Raw genomic sequence first — 17,811 nt, forward strand, 5'->3', positions numbered from 1 at the left:
ACTTGTGGACGCCCTTAAGCTGTTCTTTAGTCATCCAGGAACAGAGGGCATCATTGTTATTGGTGAGATTGGTGGGGAGGCAGAACTCAGAGCTGCTGAAGCCATTAAGGACTACAGGAGAATCACGAGAAATCCAAAGCCAATCATAGCCATGGTTGCTGGTAAGACAGCCCCTGAAGGTAGAACCATGGGTCACGCCGGTGCACTTCTGCAATCAGGTGATATATCTGCTGAAGCCAAGGCGAAGGCTTTGGCAGATAGTGGAGCTATTGTAGTGCCACATCCTGGGGTCATGGGACAGGTTATGAACGAGTTGCTTTCGTTGTATACTAACAAAATCCCTGAACGATCGGGTCCATTAGGTCCCGAAATATCATTCTCTAACCTTGAACCGGAGCCACCAAGATGGCACTAAGGGAATATACAAGCTGATTTGTAACCTGCAAATTCTAAGAGGTTGGATAGTTGGTTTATACTGGCCATGGCTTCAGGTCTTCGTACTAAGCTGCCAGAGTGGAAATGTTGCCAGACAGAGTATGGGTATTAAGCAATTACATCAATAACATATATGCTAGTAATAGGAAGTTAGTTCTAAGAAACTTAGTTGATTACTTCCATGAGATAGCAAAATACAGTTTATATAAAACCAAGGCCAAGTCACAAGGACTTGGAAAGCTGGACGGCCTTCTTTGCTGCCTCTCCAAACTCGGATTCAACATAGAATCCAAGATTCGCATCCTCCAGCTAGTAGAATATTAGCAAAGAACCTGCAAGCAGATAATAAAAACAAACAATTTTCAATCCTTCAGGTGAATTGGTCCCCTGCAACCGAACAACAAGCGGCACACGCAATGGTCCGAGCTCTTTGGTAGCACCAATAATGGATTCAGCGATCATATCACATTTAATAATACCTGGAACATGTCAGCTCGCGCAGAATCAGCATTAAGATGTAACATCTCTCCCTTACCTCCATAGATATTAACGAGAATTACCTTGACCCGAGTGTCCCGAAGAATAATCTCAAATGCCTTTTGCATGGTGTTCTTCGTAGCCTGACCTCCTGCGTCGAGAAAGTTTGCGCTTGCACCGCCGTGATGGGCAATCGCGTCATTAGTAGCCATAGCAAGACCTGCACCATTGACTACATTGCCAATATTCCCTTCCATCTTGATATATACCAACCCATACTTTTGTGCCTCAATCTCCTCGGGAACCTCTGCTTGGATATCTCGCTGGGCGAACAGCTCGGGCTGCCGTCGCTGCGAAGCATCGTCAATCATGAATTTGGCGTCAAGACACTTGAAATTAGCTTCACCGGTGCGGGCTAGAGGGTTGATCTCCAGAAGTGTGGCGTCTTTGCACAAAAAGAGGTCCCAAAGACGGGTCAGGATAGCTCCAAGTTTTTCTGCTTCGGCAGAATTCGCACCAACACCTGTACGGAGACGTTTCAGAAGATCTGGTGTGATGCCTTCAGCGTAATCGAAATGAAAGCTTCTCAAGCTACCGCTCTCGCTCTTTGCCGTGTCTTCAATGTCGACACCGCCACTTCTTGAGATAAGCACAACTGGGGAGTACCGTTCGCGGTCGAGGGCTATGGCGAGATACCACTCCTCCTCGCATTCTTCGAACTCTGCCACCAGCACCTTTTCGACAAGTATCCCTTCTCCTGACGTCTGCTTGGTTTTAAGGCGATGTCCCAGCATCTGAGAGGATATCTGCTCGCCTTCTTCCGGGAGCTCTGCGATTCTGACGCCGCCGTAGAATCCATTGTCGAATGTTCCCTTGCCTCTGCCGCCCTTGAGAATTTGAGATTTGATGACGCATTTTCCACCTGCAAGACTGGTAGTCAGCATACCAGATTGGTTGATACCATGCTAAGAAAGGAGATAACTTTACCATATTGACGCATGACCTCCCGCACCTCGGCAGCCGTGGTTGCTACTTTTCCATTCTGCACTGGGATGCCAAACTTAGTAGATCAGCCTTTTTATCACAATCCTTTCTAGACAAGGAATGTCGTAAACCTACCTCTCTTAACAGTTGTTTAGATTGATGCTCTTGCAGACTAAGACCTCGGCGCTGATGTTTCATAGGGAACTGAGGAAGGTCAGCGAATTATAAATACCTTACATTACCGCCATGGATTCTCACTTTGGGCTGCCAAAGCTTTCGTGTAATGTGTCGTGCTGCCATTGTGAGAAAGAATGAGAATGTGGTTGAGTCGGGTCTCAGTAAATCGATTCCGCGAGCGACACGAATGTTGTGACGAGAAGTGACCTTGCGGAAGTTTATGCTCCAAGAGGTTCAAGTCGCCATTACTCATGAATGACGCGGGCGGACGGAGGGAACTCTTATGGCTTGCAACCCCTCCAATAGCGGATAAATTGTGGATAACATAAAAAGCTACAGTAGCCCGTCGGCTATACCGGCTCCAAGCTTCTTACCCCCGCAAACTTAAACATAGCCCTGGTAAATAGCCGACCGATTATTACTTAAGTACAAGGACACAAATTCAAGACTTTAAAGGCCACTAGTTTGGACGATAGAGCGGAGCTTGCGCTCATCGACCGCTGAGCTGCTCAATGCTTGCCCTTTATGTATCCCTAAGTGGAAGGCCTGCTCCGATAATAAAGGCATACACAATAGAGATGTGAGAATATCGCAATGCGCATATTCAAACGTCTGATCCCAACCTGTTCGCCGCATCCAATTTGTTAACACTGCCGGCGTAGTTGAATCATCACTAGTCGTCGCTTATGTATCAGGCTGTAACCCAAGACGCTTGCGCTCTTCTAGGAGCATCTGGTCTGCAAATAATTGGATTGAGCTTGGAGTTGCTTGAAGGGGTCTGCTGCGTCGCGCCTTTTCTGGGGCTGACTTGGAAGACACGATCCAGGACCGCTTGATATCTTCCGATCTCTAGTTTTGAAACTCTAAATTATCGATGATATGATCACGAAACCAGTATTTTCTTTCGCGCTTTGTAGCTGCGATTTCATACTTATGGTAGCTCCTGACGTGCTGTTTGAAGACGTCCTTGCTTGTTGATCGCAGTCCACAATGCCTACAAGCGGCTCCCTGTTGTTTTTGTAGATGAGGGTGAGGAGCTGAGATATCTGGCCGCTGGGGAAGGCTTTCACGATTAGGATGTTGAAGGGAATTGACTAGGAAATTTATCTTTCGACACTTATGCGTAGGAACCTGATGCTCTTTTCCCAGATGACGCCCAACGCGGTCGCCATCTACAGCGAGGGCGTAGCCGCAAAGCCTACAGATAATCGCGGGTTCGGGTAAATTGAAGTGAAGATGTAGCTCTTGCAGCCTGGAATATTAGTTGGCTTATTTGGGAGTGGATCTATGTATCACGTAAAGGTTGAGGTCGGCCCTTTGAAAAGTGTCGAGAAGCGATTATGATGGACCTTCGATAAGTAGGTTGAAGTCTACATGGCTGGCACGGACTGATGCGACGCGAAATGGGGCCCGTTTTGCAATGCGTGTAAAAAGCTGTTTTGAAATCTTAAGCCCCTGTTGAAAATCTATGATCGCTGATTGGTCTAAAACTAGAAACACGCCCCGTTTCTGTCTTTAATACTTGAGGAGGCTGTTGAAACATTCTGTAGATAATTTAGCCGAGGAGAGTAGTGCAGCATGTGTTTGAACTTCATTGGTGTAGACGACCGGGGGGTTGAAAATGAGGCTTCGCCCAATCTGCTGGTCTCACTTAAGACGAAAGTCGAATTACTATCCGTTGGTTGCGATTGTCACGAATTATTTCGCAAGTCACAAAGAAATTATGAACTCCCGTGTTGGGACCGTTACAATCTTGAGAGCTCTGGCAGATTGAGTAGTATGTTATACTTTCTATCGCGATTCACCCAGAATGAACTGTACTCGGTGACTCCAGCCGTTGGTTACACAACATGGTGCAAGCTGAAATGCATGCTGACACAGCTGCAGTGAAGCGTAGTTCAGTCCCAGGCCCCGTAACACTCGCTAGGCGTTTTCGCATCATCCGATCTCCTCAACACTCCCACTGTGCTGATCGATGTTTCCCTTCCCATAAACCCCTCATGAACAATTTTCTCGGCTGGTAGCATCAACTGCAAGATGGCAGAGCCGGTCGGTATAACCGGCACCGCTGTCGGAATAGTTTCCTTTGGTCTGCAGCTATATACTGGAATCTCCAAGTATCTCGATGCTGTCAAGGGACGAGACGAAGATCTCCAACAGGCGAAGCAACATGCGAATATCTTCCAAGCATCTTTGAAGGCAATTGGTGAGATGATTCCCAAAGTCAAAGATGATTATGCGACGGCAAAACATGTCGTTGAAGAATGTAAACGCTCATGTGAAGCTGAGCTCAAAGCTCTCGAGGCGCTTCTCAAAGACTTGCAAGGGCCGCTCGGTCTACTGGATGGCCCCATCGCCAAGGTAAAAGGGTCTATGCGCAAATGGAGTTACCCTTTCAAAAAGAATAATATCACCAGGCTGGAGGAGAGGTTAGAATCAATGAACAGTTTTCTTAAGACGACCTTGTCGACTTTGCAGCTGTGAGTAACCCCCTTCTAGTCAGCTTGAACTTGATGACTGACCTTTGACCTTACTTCAGGGCCATTTTGGATGAACAGGACAAGGCTATTCTGAAGTTACAGAAGACTGTTGATACCATCCAAACGACAACCGAAAGCACCTCTAGAGTGATGTTACAACAGTCAGGGGCCTTGCAGCATGTAAATCAGACCTTGACTCAAGCTCATCAGGAGATTCAGCTTATATCTCAACGAGCTTCCGCTCATTCTGATCCAAGGATTGACGAAATTCTCACTCACCTACGCGATACCCCGGACACTCGGCTTCAATTCGCGCACCTGGTGGCATATCAACAAGATCTTAAGACTTTATGCGATGCTGTACTTCGGGCTCAAAGTCGAACGACAGTGCATAGCTTCAGGAAGCCCAATACCAATAGTGTTTTAAGCACCAGTAGGCAAGAGTTTTGTCGCTGTACCAAGCGTCGAGACTTGCGGCGCAATGAGGGCCGTTTTGGTTTGCTGTTCTTCGAAACAGAGCTCGAAAAGACAATTCACCATGCCCCAGAATGTCCCTTATCGCAGGTAGTATCATCGACCCAACAGAAGAGGAGTGTCATTGGTCTTTCTATTCCGAGAATAGCTAGAATCTTGAAAAGCGCTGTTCGTTTCTCAATGTCTCTTACAACTGGTGCTGGTGGATTAAGTTTGGCTCAGAATATTATCTGGGTTGCAACAGTGGATGAAAAGTCTTCTCCATCATTCAAAATAGTCAGCACCTTTGTCGACCTCAAGATGAGGTCACCTCCATCACGTTTTGTTGTCGAGGACTTTCACACAATTGCGAAATCCTGTATGAGGCGACTCGAGCTATGTTACGCCAACCGTCAGGCGTCGCGATCCGATGTGAACGAATATGGCGAATCAGTACTTGACTTATTCGCTTGGGAATTGTCTAGGAAGGCAAGTATTTGGGTTTTTGCTGGTCCTTTACATGCTAACTGTGGGTTTTCACAGCCGTGGGAACGATATGTCGAGCCAGTAGATGATGTCGCATATATCTTCCGTTCTCTTGCTGCTATAAAAGTGCCGGTTATCCACAACACTACTAGAGGGTACGTTTATGAAATAGCGTCTTGTATATCTACACCAGTTTAACTGTATTACTAACTGGCTATAGTAACAGTCAACCGTTTCTATCATTGGTCGCGGAGAACTATTGGTTGATTTACAATATGAGAGTCCCTGAAACTATATCAGCACTCCTAACCTGCTGTGACAATTTGATAAATTATAACTACAACAGTGTCATAGACTTGCCGTCTCATAAGCTATATATGCTTAAAGAATTTCCCGAAGTCTCCCAAAGTAAGGAACTAAGAACTATAAATTCATTGGCTACTTATACTGAAATACACTAATTTGTAATAGATCTCGGTTTCAACCTGTTGAGCATAGCAATTATAAGAGGCAATGAACAAGAAGTAGGCTGCTTGTTGAAAAACTTCCCATCGTACCAACTGGAAGTCAACTATTGTGGTCAAACACCAATCCATATTGCCATTCAGATTGGAAATCCTCGGCTTGCTCTGCTTGTTTTAGAAGATATCAATTCTGAGGCTTTGAATATCGCGGACAACATGCAGAACTACCCAATAGACTATGCTTTTGCCATCCACGAGCAGAAAGATATTGAACAGCCCTGCGATACCTGCAGGTTGGTGGAGAGACTTCTTGAATTAGGCTCTGTGCTATTCGAACGCTCTTTGAGAGTTGGATTGAACACTCCATGTCAGCGAACCAGGATGGCCATTGTCCAACACATTGCGCGAAGAAGAAGGGAATTGGAGCAGCTAGCTGTATCCAAGCTATCTGCGGCAGAGGTCAGAGACCTTGACGTTTGCAGAGGGTGGATTCTGGACCAATATGCCACCCAAGCCCAATACTATCTCACAGCTCGATCTGTCGATATACCAAAGCATCTCATGGTGTGCGAGCGAAACCTCCTGACTGAATTCTTGAAGAGCTCTACTTCAATATTTGCATACATAACGGACAGGGAGACGGCCGTGTATGCTCACTCACTGGGTTTCAGCAGGAAGACTGCTTTTCTTGTTCTTTTCCACCGCATGATGTGGAGCATCGCCTATAGAAAGCACCTGAACTTCTCACCACCGTACATCTACTGGACAATAAATGATGGGTCCAGTGAAGGTGCAGACATTGCGGCTGTAGTCCCATCAAATTTCGTCTCTGGGGTAGTTGCACCTGCAACGTGGGCCCATTATCTTATGAAAATACTGGGTGCTGAGACGAGACGTGACACGAGACGTGACGATATGCGAGATGGTGTCTTTCCGCCGTCGGTAGCGGATGTCACCATGTCTGAGGCTCTAGGCGACAAATGCCAATGCCATTGCTCTTTACAAGGTTGCACTCCTTTAATGAGATTCTTGGAAGGATTTGGATTACGCCGTGGCTACTTTCGATACTCATTTGTTCTTGAGTCAGATGTAATGTCACTGCCGCGCATCCTCGAAGCTCTACTCCCCGATAGAGACATCGCCCAAAGCTGGGTACCTTCTGCCGTTGTACGCTATTTGACATTCTCTGCTTTGGAACTCCGACATACGTGTTGTGACTTAAGGACGAATGGTCAAGATTCTGTTCTGGACCCTGAGGAGGTTGACGAAATCCACGAGGAGGATTCTGCTATGTTACAACGTCTAGAAGATCTCGTTGATCATTTCGATATTGAATGCGATAGCATGACCGACTTCAGTTCGTTTCTGGGATACGTTTGGCTGCCGAAGATGCGAGAAGTGTGTCAGGAGATTGAATCTCAAGAACTTACAGAGAAAGAGTTGAAACAAGCAGAAGATTGTGGCGTGAAATGGACATCTTGTGAGAGTGACGTGTCTTGGATGGAAGGTGACTACGGACCCGAGGATCTTGAAGGCTGGATGAGAAGATTAGACGAGATTGCCATAGATCCCCAGAGACCTATGCTTGGCGATCCTGAGTCTTCGAATTCCAGGACAGAAGCTGAGTTCTGGTTATAATGGCGAGAACTAGTTCAGGAAGTGGTAACTATGACTGAGCCCCGAGTGATTAGTCAGATGCTATGATACATAACGACAGAAATTGTAGATGCTTGAATGTATCATGCTAAACTACTATACCCCATCTCTCAGGTTACGAACGTAAACGACAGACCACTAACCCAAATCTCACTCTCCCAACAACTTAACAGAAGGTACAACCAATTGACCAAAGAACTAGTCCTAGAACCACCAATACAAGTAGTAGATGTAGTGAGAAGCTTGTCTCGTTGAACTTGATGCAGGTGACTGACCTTAGAATCCATGGAATTCTTAACGTGTGCCATGAATGACTGCGCACTTTATTAACTCCTATCTATATGCCTAGTTTAAGGTACAATTGTACATAGGGTAGATTACTGATTTGGAAGTACCTATGTAGTCCTTATGAATATAAAAGGTACATATATATATACCATTAGGGAAAGTATAATCGGCAATATTAGCACTATTTAAGCCAGTTTATTATTAGTTATAGCATCTCTAGCTAGTGCCAGGGTGCAGTAAGATGCCTGTCTGTTTAGAGTAGCTGCTGTCTTTGTAGTAGTTAACCTTTAATTCAGCAGCTGAGGCAGCTGTAAGAAGTGTTGAAAAGATGAAGGATGAGATATGTATGGTTGTGAAGGGATGTGATACAGATGCCGTAGACCAGGTATGGGTTTTTAGTGGTAGAGAGCAGCTGGATTGAATATTGAAGATTGAGATAGAACTCGCGGCCTGTTTACAAGAGGGAGTCTCATCCAATATATAGATAAATGACGAGCAATTATCTGCCCGCTCCAGGTCGCATCAAGCCCAAATAACAAGTCAGCTTACTATTCTTTATTAGAAGTCCCTTATTGCACCAGTCAAGACAAGTTTCAGGTGAAGTGCTTAAAGTAGCAAATATAGGGTTATATATTACATAGCCAGTATAACAGGCTTCTGCTTATCATTTATGCAATCTGCTCACAGCGGTCCATTACAGCATCCACAGCAGCAATAAGAGCAGCAATTCTAGTTTCACTATCTACAGAGCTTATTATCTGCTCTTCAGACCGGAGATAACCAGGTAGGTTCCTTTTCGCTTTTAGTACCATGCTTTAACATAAGCTTACAAGAGAGGGTATAGTGATTAGATTTCTGAGCAATTCTCGATCAACTCCCTGGAAGGTTTTCTCCTAGCCGGTTCGCTCTAGCCAGTGCTTGAGATCTGTGAAACTCGTGCTTTGTGTGTTCCTGTCTATGCCAGTTCTATCTGCTGGGTTGATTTCTTTTAATAGTCTTTGCCTGCCTTGCTTATGCTTAAAGATGTCCTTAAGATGGTCGTGAGCTTCCTTGCTACTGACCGGTCTAACTGTGGAACTGGCATATTCGATAATCTAGTAATGCCCCCTTAAGGGACTTTGGTCTATGCTTGCAGGAACGCAGATTCGTATATGGCCTTTAATTGAACCCCTAACTGAAGCCTTTTCTCTGTATAATTTGAGGCTATGTGATGGGAAATGACTTAATAGCTGCCTGTGTATTTGATATAGAACCTGAATATAAGCCTATGAATAAGATTTAGGTTCGGATTGCAAGGTGAGCTATCTTCTCTGATTAAGGCATTAGATAGATCTCTTAGTTTTTAAATAAGAGCTTTTAAAATATTGATGACTTGGCGGCGCTTGGTAGTAGTTATATTGTGCTTCCTTTGGAGATGCTTGCTGACTTGAGCCGGACTAGGCGCGAGGGCGGAACGGCATGTGTTATGACAGCAAATTAGCACCTGAGCTTGAGGGTCGATAGATAGCCTGAGTCGTGAGAACACTGCATCATCGGCCATTATGTTCTCTGAGTCTGGTGTTCGACCGGCACCGCTATTCAATTAATAGAATGGCCAGGAGATTGTCATACTAATTGCGCAAATGGATACCAGGATGCGTTTTTAAGTCTGATAGAACGATCAGAAAAGGGGTCACGACGACTGATTTTCCAAATGACAGTCATTATGATAAAGTTTTCAGCCGCACCCTTTACTACCTAAAGGATGTTTACTATTTGCGGCAACAGAGAATCAGCGTCTACAACCCAGGAGCAGGGGATGCAAAAATAGAGGTGCACGGGCCACAACAACTGGGTAATGGTTGTCATTACCAGTGGTAATTGGTACAGTAGGCTGCGGAGGTCGGTCGTGCGGGGGAAAATCGAGGGCGCAGAGCCCGAAATGTCGCAAGCTCGCGAAGCCGAAATGTCGAGGTAGAAAGAAGACGCAGATAACACATAGTAAACAGCGCCCGGAGGCGATGTCAAGAGCTTGCGAAGCTCAGTGTCGTTGAAGACACTCTTCACGAAGAAAGGCCAACTCTCTGAGTCCCTTTCTTCTGGCCCCGTTAGCCCCACAGCTGCCTTTGCTGCCATTTTGGCCTGCAAAAGTTTTCTGCCCTAGCAGAACGCTAACAGCGGATGCCAAGGAAAACTTTTACAGGAGAGTTGTTTTTAACTATTTATTAAAATTTTAAATATTCTTTAGCCGCACAGTATGGTGTTTCGCTCGCTTATTGTGTATGTTAGATGTAATTATATATATTTAAAATTGCTTCAAGACATGATTCAAATGAAAATCCATTGAACGCTCGCTTCTCCGACGATCTCGTATATGTCTTACTACCCGATCCTGTTCATGACCACGGCCCGAAGCAGAGAATTCAACTAAATTTCGCAACTGCTCCAGCTAAATCAGATGCGCTTTTTAAAGGCTTGCCAGTAACTTGGGACGAAACACTGCTTGTATGACGAATTATAGATTGGTAACGTTGCAAGCGATGGCCATTCGCGTGATTGTCATTGGTTCATGCCTTCTAAGCTAGCCCAAGTGGCTTTTCCTCATCGATACCCCGCCCATTTGAGGGTATGACGATATGCTCCTGAACATCGACAACCGGCATTCATGGTGAATTGTTATCACATTTGCTATGTTATAACTCACTCAGTTCACCCTCCTGGTTGAATGAGACGATACCGAGCGGGCGTTGTGGCCTAGCTCAACACGTCGCTTAGCAATTACCACCCTGTCTCGATGCTCATCCAATCCGGCTTGAGGGCAGCGCAGCCATCGATAGCACTCGGCACACTTGGCCCCGGGGACCATCCAAATACCTCACCTTTCTTTGGCACATCCTGATGATGATACCAAGAAGTGATAGTCCCCAGGCCCGAGAAGCCCCTCTCACTGGACCAAACGCCTTTGTGATTGCTTGTTTCTTGGCTATTGCGATGTACAATTTCATCGAACTCAACTACAGTATCTTGATCACCTTCAAGAGATGGGGTGGGCTGTATTTCTGGAGCTTTGTCGCCGCCACATGGGGTATATTGCCATACACTATCGGTTTCATCCTCAAGGACTTTCGGCCGGAGACCAATCCGTACATATACGTCACACTGATAGTCGTGGGATGGTGGCCGATGGTAACGGGGAAGTCTATGGTCCTATACTCGCGACTACACCTTGTCCTGCGGCATCCGAGGATTCTTCGGGCTGTTCTTATTGCAATCTATGTCGACGCGGTTATTTGTTACGTACCGACGACCATTCTGGTTTACGGCTCTAATTCATCTAACCCAGGCCCTTTCGTTAACCCATATTCAATATGGGAAAAGGTCCAAGTGACAATCTTCTTCCTTCAAGAATTGGTCATATCGGGCCTTTATATTCTCGCAACAACAAAGTTACTGCGAGTCACCGCTATCACCGGACGCGATGGGCATAGGGACGTGATGCGACATCTGATTGGCGTGAGCATTTTGGTTGTTATCCTCGACATAACCATCCTTGCATTGGAGTATGCCAATCTCTACAGCCTCCAGACCAGCTACAAAGCTTTTGCATATAGCGTCAAACTCAAGCTGGAGTTCAGTATCCTGAACCGTTTGGTCGCTGTTATGCAAGGACGGAGAGGTAGCTCTTCCACCGGAGCCGCGAGAGCCAGTTCTTCTACCGGAGTTCCGAGTTCAAGTACATGACATGAATTTCTATTGTAATAACTGGTGACTCAGTACGGGGGCGATTCGAATCTTGGAAGAGATTAACATATACTGACTCAAACTAGACACTAAATCTATAATAAAACTTATAAGTATAAAATATATATATATATTAGGGTCTCTAAGTTTATTTTACTTATATATTAATAAGTTTTTATTCCTTATTATTTAGCAAGTTATTAATCTTGCTATTGGCTATAAGTATTATAGCTAATTAGATTTTAACAGTTAGTATATCTATCCATTTTCAGAAGCCTAGAGCTAGTAACTTATAAAGAGCCTAGCGCATTACTCTGAAGAGCTAAGCTAAAAGGGAGGGAGACTTATTAATTGCCTATAAAAGGTAGTTAAAATAAAATAAAAGTAGGAGATTAGAAGCATAAGTATATATAAATAAAAAGTAAATAAATAACACAGGTTATTCTTATTAAGCCTTATTACTATATTAATATATATAGATAGAAAGTATAGATTTTAAAGGTAATTTTTAAGAAAATATTAGAAAACCCCAGGGTTATTAAGGTTAGTATAGATAAAAATGATATAATACAGCAGGATTTAATTTAACCTTTGTATAGTAGGATTCTTTTACAGGCAGTTCTCTGGCCAATTTACCAAGAAGAAAACCGCGACTTACTTGCAATTGGAAAGACTGCAAACATAAAGCTGCCACTACAGAGGAACATTTGTAAGTGGTCACCCTTATACCATCGTCATTGTCAAGGATCTTAGTAGATATAATAAAACCCATGCTGATAGCTCACGTTGTCTGTTCTCAGGCAGCATCTGCGCCACCACAGAATGTGTCCTAAGGAAGACTGTACTTGGGAAAAGGCAAGTGCGGAAAAGGAAAAATAGCGCCATGTATGGAATACGCATAAATTGTAGGCGGAGCAAACTAATTATCCACCCATGAGCGGGATGTGCCATAGTTGTGGCAAGACATTCACGAGAAAGGACAATTTGAAACGTCATGTAGATGAGAATTATAAAGGCCAGATGCGAGGAGGAGCTACTGCCTGATTCACAGTTCCTATGTACAGAAAACTAACAGCTCTGTCCCTATCGTGTTCTCTTGGCACATCCATACGTGCAATAAACCTGGGATCGGGGTTTAAGGGGCCTGTTATTGTGCTTATCTCAAAATTCAAAGGTCATGAGAGGCTGTATAAACAAATTAGAAGATCTATTAACTTAGTGCAGTGTCTAAATCTGCTCAACCAAATAATATTTATCTGGAATTTCAGATGTAAAATCCTTAAGTTAATATTCATCGAGGATCTTTTCTCTTCTAATTATCGCCAGATATTTTCTACCAAGTTTCTTATGGCTAAAAGAATAATCGACGCTGAACTTGCTTTTTAAGAGGCATATTTCCCAAGAGGTAACGCAATAAATGCATATCAAACATTCCCGATGTTGTGATCCAAATGTTGTTACCTATAACCTCTGTAAACCTACGTTGCACGCCAAATAAAGCTGTAGCCTTGTTTATCTGGTCGATTATATATAGAATATGCCCTCTAGAGTAACCTATGATTACTTCCAACTTGGGGTGGCCGTCAAATGTTTTGCTGGACAGTAGGCGCAGGCCTGTGGTCACGGTGCTGGCATGCTATCAGATCGCATTACTCTTCCATATCCATTTGGTTCAGTGGGATACAATTGACGCCTAGAAGACCTTTGGCCTCAGCATCAGCTTCCCGTGACATGTTCTCCTTCTCTACAGTCGTCTTTCTCGCCAGACCATTCAACTCGTAAACCAAGACAGCCCTTGTAAATAAAGCCGCGAAGACAAAGGTGTAGATGACCGGCAAAGAGTCTGCCAAAGGGATAAGAACAATGCTACCGATGAGAACAGTGCCAAGAATGATATGAAGACCTCCAATCACTCTGACAGCAGTCCCAAGAAGGTTCTGTTGAAACCGTCTGTTGTCTCGACGCCTGATTGTAAGGTTTCGGCCTTGGCCACAAGGAGTCAGCTCGCCAACGATCAAGCTAACAAGATTGCTTCTTGGTGCCGTCCGGCGGAAGGTCAAGGCGAAGACGCCAAAGCTTAGCAGGTAGATTGGTATGTTCAGAAAGGCCCAACCAAACAGTATAGATGTCTCTGGCAAGCCGTAAATGTAGACGACCATCGGGGCGAGGGATATAGCCTGATACGTGAACCTATAGACTTCCCAGAACAAGTTTCCCGTCGCGGCCAACCCGATGCCATATTCAACAAGAGACACAAGAACCTTTGCAGCGAAGGAGCGTCCATCTAAAATGCGTAGGGGCACAAGGGGCTCGTTGTTGTTAGAGGCTTTCTCCAATATGGCCTCGTAATCAAACTCGTTAGGGTTTGGTGACATTAGTCCAAAGCCTAGGAGCATGGCAAGGATTGGTCTGCGGGTGCTCAGGAGGCTTATCTCAGCCATGCTAGGTCCAAACTGTACCAGGCCTCCGGGAAGAAGCGCTAGCAGGATAGCTGTGACGGCCATGTTTGCTTTATTGACCTCTCCATAGACATTGAGAATACAGTTCATCAAGTCGCTTGAGTACACGTGAGCACCACCTTCATCCTTTAGGTTCTCATCGAAATAGGCCTCGAACTCTTTAGGGCAATCTTCCTTCATCCAATGTTCTTGGGAGTATTTTTCTATTGTGGGAAACCATGACCGGAACTGGGAGCGAGACCGGTCGAGAACCGCGGAGACGGTAGATATGTACAGCCCATGAGCTGCCAGAAGGCATATCACTCGCGAGAGACGCATTGTATAGTAGATTGGCGAAGGTCGTTATGTAGTTATAAAATGCCAAATTATTGGTCCAAGGACGAGGGAAATGTTATGTGCGAGAGAGCGGGGTTCTCGCCCAGAGAAATAGTCAGCGCTTTTGAAGTCCTGTCCTAGCAAGTGCGGTAATTATTGAGTAAGAGCTGAAAACAATCTGCACCACATGCTCACCTCCTTCCAATTAAGAGGGTCAATGTTGTTGCTAGACCCAGTTGACGCAGGGGTATGAATCCTGAAAGACAGGGGTTAACTTGGGGGCCGAAAATGGGAGCAATAAGGATTGAGCACCAGCGGCTACAGCACCCGTTTCGCTAGAAGCTTGTCACATCGGATCAGGTAAGGAGCACGAACCGATTAGTGGTTGTAGAAAACCTGCTAAAATGGATGTTGTCTGTAGCCCTTGCGTTCTCTGCCCAAAGTCAGCCGAGTGCGCATCGCCAGCAAGTTACTGCAGTCGCCTTTGTTGCGTCATGATGGAAACAGAAAACATTTAAGTATTATCATATTAACTCAATCCTAACACCACTCTCCCAAGTTATCCCAGCTAGCAAGAAATGTGGCCCAATAAACACCGATTATACCAAGCGCTGTAAATCCCATTGGCTCTATGCCAATACTCTTCCAAGCATCGTGTATTCTCATTCCAAACCTGCTGATACGCAAGCGAATATGCAAGCGAATATACCAGAACAATAACAGACACTCTCAGTTATCCGTCTCATAAGAAGATCGGGGAGTTGATGAGGTCGAGTGGACTGTCTTTGCGACAGTGCGAGGAGAAAGTGATGATGGTTGAGGATAGTAGGCATTGACTGCGGCATGCACAGATTGGTGATGCTCTTTGGCGTGACGAACGACAGCGGCCCAGATCTTCCGAGCGTTGTTCTTGGTAGACTCCATTGTGATATTGAGTTGAGGTGGTAGTATAAGTGGGGTAGCTGGTAGTAGAAAAGATGTACTCGGGTAGGGTCTAGAGACCGACCCCCCGTGCTTTCCTTTCTACCGTAGGTGCCCGTGCGTCAAGCACAGGGGGTAGGCTGACTAGGGAAAGGGGCGGGTAACTGGGGAATAAATTAGATACCTTATTTTTATATATAGCCCCACCAAAAAAATAAGTCACTCCTTTAGTTAAATTATCCCTCTTTACTATACTAATAATGCCCGCAATATATCATTACCCCTCACAAACATCGCAACGAAATTACCACTTAACATCCTTAACACCAATAAGGTAATTACTTTATTTAGTTATAATAATTGCAATTTCTATTTAATTAAGACGATAGATATATTAATTAAAAGCCCTAAACCGGCTCTTACTGCAGTACAAAAATATATCAATTCTAACACCAGAAACCCTAATATCTTGCGATATATAGCTCATAACCTTGAGACGTATACTATCGCGGCTATTAAGCTTTTAAGGGAAGGATATTACTCCTTAGCTATTAAAGCTACTAAGGCATAGAGGGTACTATATAAAAGGTTACTTTCTTAATAAAAAGGAAAATATCCTATCTCTTAAAATGGCAGTAACTTCATGCTTTTTTCGCCGGAAGAAGAGAAGGCGATCCTCGCTTAGTGCTAGCGCTGCATCACTTAGGGATATTATATATAGATGCGTACTCTTTAATAATATGCTAATTTAATTCTAAAAGCAACTAACTAACTTCTAATAGCTTCTAGATACTAGGCAAGATGTTTTCTAAGAAGATATTCCTCTATTCTTTATAAAAAGAAGAGTTTAACTATTGCAGTGTAAAGAAAGGCAATGGCAGACCGAGCTAACATCGAAGAGTAGTTTTGTAAGTAGCATGATTACGCGGAAAAAGGCATAGATTATGAGGATGTATAGAACATCGATAAGACAGGCTTCTAGATCGGTTATCTTAAAAATGGGATATTCCTGTAGACTTTTAGGGAAATCGATAAGCCTATCTTAACTAATGCATATAAGATAATAAGCATTATGATTATTAAGTCTATATTAGCAAAAGGACGGGTTATTCTATTGTTTATTATTATGCCAGGCGTACAGCTGCTATCTCGGTGGGTTGATAACCGCCTTAAACCGGGCATAATAATCGTTATAACACCAAATAGCTATATTGATAATATCTCTGCGCTAGAATTCTTCAACCACTTTAAATGGCTTTCCCGGACTTCTTTAAGTCTAGGAAAAAGAATACTATTACTAGATAGTTATAAGAATTATTTTACTAAAGAGCTTTTCTAAAAAGCCTAAGATATAGGCGTAATGTTATTCCCTTTCCTGCCTTACTTAATATATATCCTTTAACTGCTAGATATAGGGCTATTCTGTATATATAAGCATTAGTATTAGGAAATCCTTCTTTATAAGATTGCAGATAGCGCTATAGACTTTAATAAAGCTAACTTTTTATTCTATTTACAGGAGGTACGCGCCTATACTACTAAGAGAAGCACTATTATCTTATCTTAGCAAAAGACCGGCATCTATCCCTTTAATCCTAAGGTTATACTAGCCCGTATAATAAATCCCTTATTATTACTATCTTTAGAGGTAGCTAAAGAGTTATTACCTGGCTATATCTTACAAGGGTCCTCTTCCACCTATAGCAGCGATAGCAACTCCAAAATAAGTAAGGAAGACGGCATTACGCCGCCTTATGAGATATACCATTCGAATCGTCACGACTAGGAGATTCGATTAATATCAACGCCACCCCCGTGCGTCAACTAGATCGAAATAAACACGCCGGAGCTCAAGTTACGGCAGATCTATCAGTACAAGGAATATATGGCCCTCAGGATCGAATGCTCAATAACCTTAGGCACGCCTCTGACTCCCTTAGTATTATATGTCAATAAGAAGCTGCAGAAAGCATATACAACTCTCGCAGTTAATGGGATTACTGCGACTTAGGAAATGCGCTATCTTAAGGAGAAGAACCTTAGAAGGTCTGCCCGGGATTAGGGGACCACCATACTGGCAAATTACAGGCCAATTACTATATATAATGCCAGACTTCGCGTTGTAAAGGATTAGCATAACCGGCTGGCCGGTCAGGCGGCTAAAGAAGCTTATATATATACTAAAGAAGTTAGGGTTGAAGTTAGGTATTTATAACGATGGATTGCAGCAGTTAGGAAGATGCTTAGGGCTTCTTTAAAGGATTTACGGGTTGCTAATCTATATAGCAGCCAGCTAACTTATTCTTAGAAAAGGAAGCTATTTACAGTAGCCGAATTTTATATAAAAAAACAACATTAAGATTATATACAGTTAACGGCGGTAATAGGGTCAAGATACTAGCTTCACCGCAAGCTTCTAGCTAAAAGCAAAGATTCTAAGGTAAAAGTAATTAATATAAAGAAATTAGAAAGTCAGGAAGCCCCTAAAGTATTTAT

General features: G+C 43.9%; 6 protein-coding genes across 6 annotated transcripts; 3 read left to right on the plus strand and 3 right to left on the minus strand.

Moving 5' to 3' along the window:
* Positions 1–38: 38 nt before the first annotated feature.
* Positions 39–415, plus strand: BKA55DRAFT_531625 (uncharacterized protein; the record flags this gene model as incomplete). Its single annotated transcript, XM_046189236.1, has 1 exon — positions 39–415. A coding segment is annotated over one exon (377 nt), but the record flags the coding sequence as incomplete, so codon positions are not given.
* A 242-nt stretch (positions 416–657) lies between these two features.
* BKA55DRAFT_682045 (uncharacterized protein) lies at positions 658–2,196 on the minus strand (the record flags this gene model as incomplete). Its single annotated transcript, XM_046198285.1, has 6 exons — positions 658–744; positions 793–914; positions 971–1,834; positions 1,900–1,972; positions 2,032–2,100; positions 2,155–2,196. 6 exons carry the CDS (start codon positions 2,194–2,196, stop codon positions 658–660), a joined length of 1,257 nt encoding a protein of 418 aa, XP_046055714.1.
* Positions 2,197–3,702: 1,506 nt separating this feature from the next.
* Positions 3,703–7,988, plus strand: BKA55DRAFT_547522 (uncharacterized protein). Its single transcript, XM_046191032.1, has 6 exons — positions 3,703–3,909; positions 3,961–4,553; positions 4,613–5,495; positions 5,550–5,647; positions 5,713–5,900; positions 5,964–7,988. The coding sequence occupies exons 2-6, from the start codon at positions 4,111–4,113 to the stop codon at positions 7,592–7,594; spliced, it is 3,243 nt and encodes a 1,080-aa protein (XP_046055715.1). The 5' UTR covers positions 3,703–3,909; positions 3,961–4,110; the 3' UTR covers positions 7,595–7,988.
* A 2,362-nt stretch (positions 7,989–10,350) lies between these two features.
* BKA55DRAFT_629504 (uncharacterized protein) lies at positions 10,351–12,054 on the plus strand. The gene is made up of 2 exons (XM_046196922.1): positions 10,351–10,431; positions 10,808–12,054. The coding sequence occupies exons 1-2, from the start codon at positions 10,387–10,389 to the stop codon at positions 11,618–11,620; spliced, it is 858 nt and encodes a 285-aa protein (XP_046055716.1). The 5' UTR covers positions 10,351–10,386; the 3' UTR covers positions 11,621–12,054.
* A 1,215-nt stretch (positions 12,055–13,269) lies between these two features.
* BKA55DRAFT_587813 (uncharacterized protein) lies at positions 13,270–14,124 on the minus strand (the record flags this gene model as incomplete). The annotated part of the gene is made up of 1 exon (XM_046194702.1): positions 13,270–14,124. One exon carries the CDS (start codon positions 14,122–14,124, stop codon positions 13,270–13,272), a length of 855 nt encoding a protein of 284 aa, XP_046055717.1.
* Positions 14,125–15,123: 999 nt separating this feature from the next.
* On the minus strand, positions 15,124–15,318 carry BKA55DRAFT_496994 (uncharacterized protein; the record flags this gene model as incomplete). Its single annotated transcript, XM_046186419.1, has 1 exon — positions 15,124–15,318. One exon carries the CDS (start codon positions 15,316–15,318, stop codon positions 15,124–15,126), a length of 195 nt encoding a protein of 64 aa, XP_046055718.1.
* Between the last annotated feature and the right edge of the window lie 2,493 nt (positions 15,319–17,811).

The sequence above is a fragment of the Fusarium redolens genome (genome assembly GCF_020744475.1).
Source record: "Fusarium redolens strain MPI-CAGE-AT-0023 chromosome Unknown BKA55scaffold_1, whole genome shotgun sequence".
In the NCBI taxonomy this organism is placed as follows: domain Eukaryota; kingdom Fungi; phylum Ascomycota; class Sordariomycetes; order Hypocreales; family Nectriaceae; genus Fusarium; species Fusarium redolens.

Bases quoted from the DNA above. Each gene is read 5' to 3' on its own strand.
- BKA55DRAFT_547522 (XM_046191032.1), top strand. From the start codon at position 4,111: ATGGCAGAGCCGGTCGGTATAACCGGCACCGCTGTCGGAATAGTTTCC. The intron at 5,648-5,712 runs GTACGTTTATGA...AACTGGCTATAG, and splicing joins ATCCACAACACTACTAGAGG to TAACAGTCAACCGTTTCTAT. The intron at 5,901-5,963 runs GTAAGGAACTAA...AATTTGTAATAG, and splicing joins ATTTCCCGAAGTCTCCCAAA to ATCTCGGTTTCAACCTGTTG.
- BKA55DRAFT_629504 (XM_046196922.1), top strand. From the start codon at position 10,387: ATGACGAATTATAGATTGGTAACGTTGCAAGCGATGGCCATTCGC. The intron at 10,432-10,807 runs GTGATTGTCATT...GATAGTCCCCAG, and splicing joins TGCAAGCGATGGCCATTCGC to GCCCGAGAAGCCCCTCTCAC.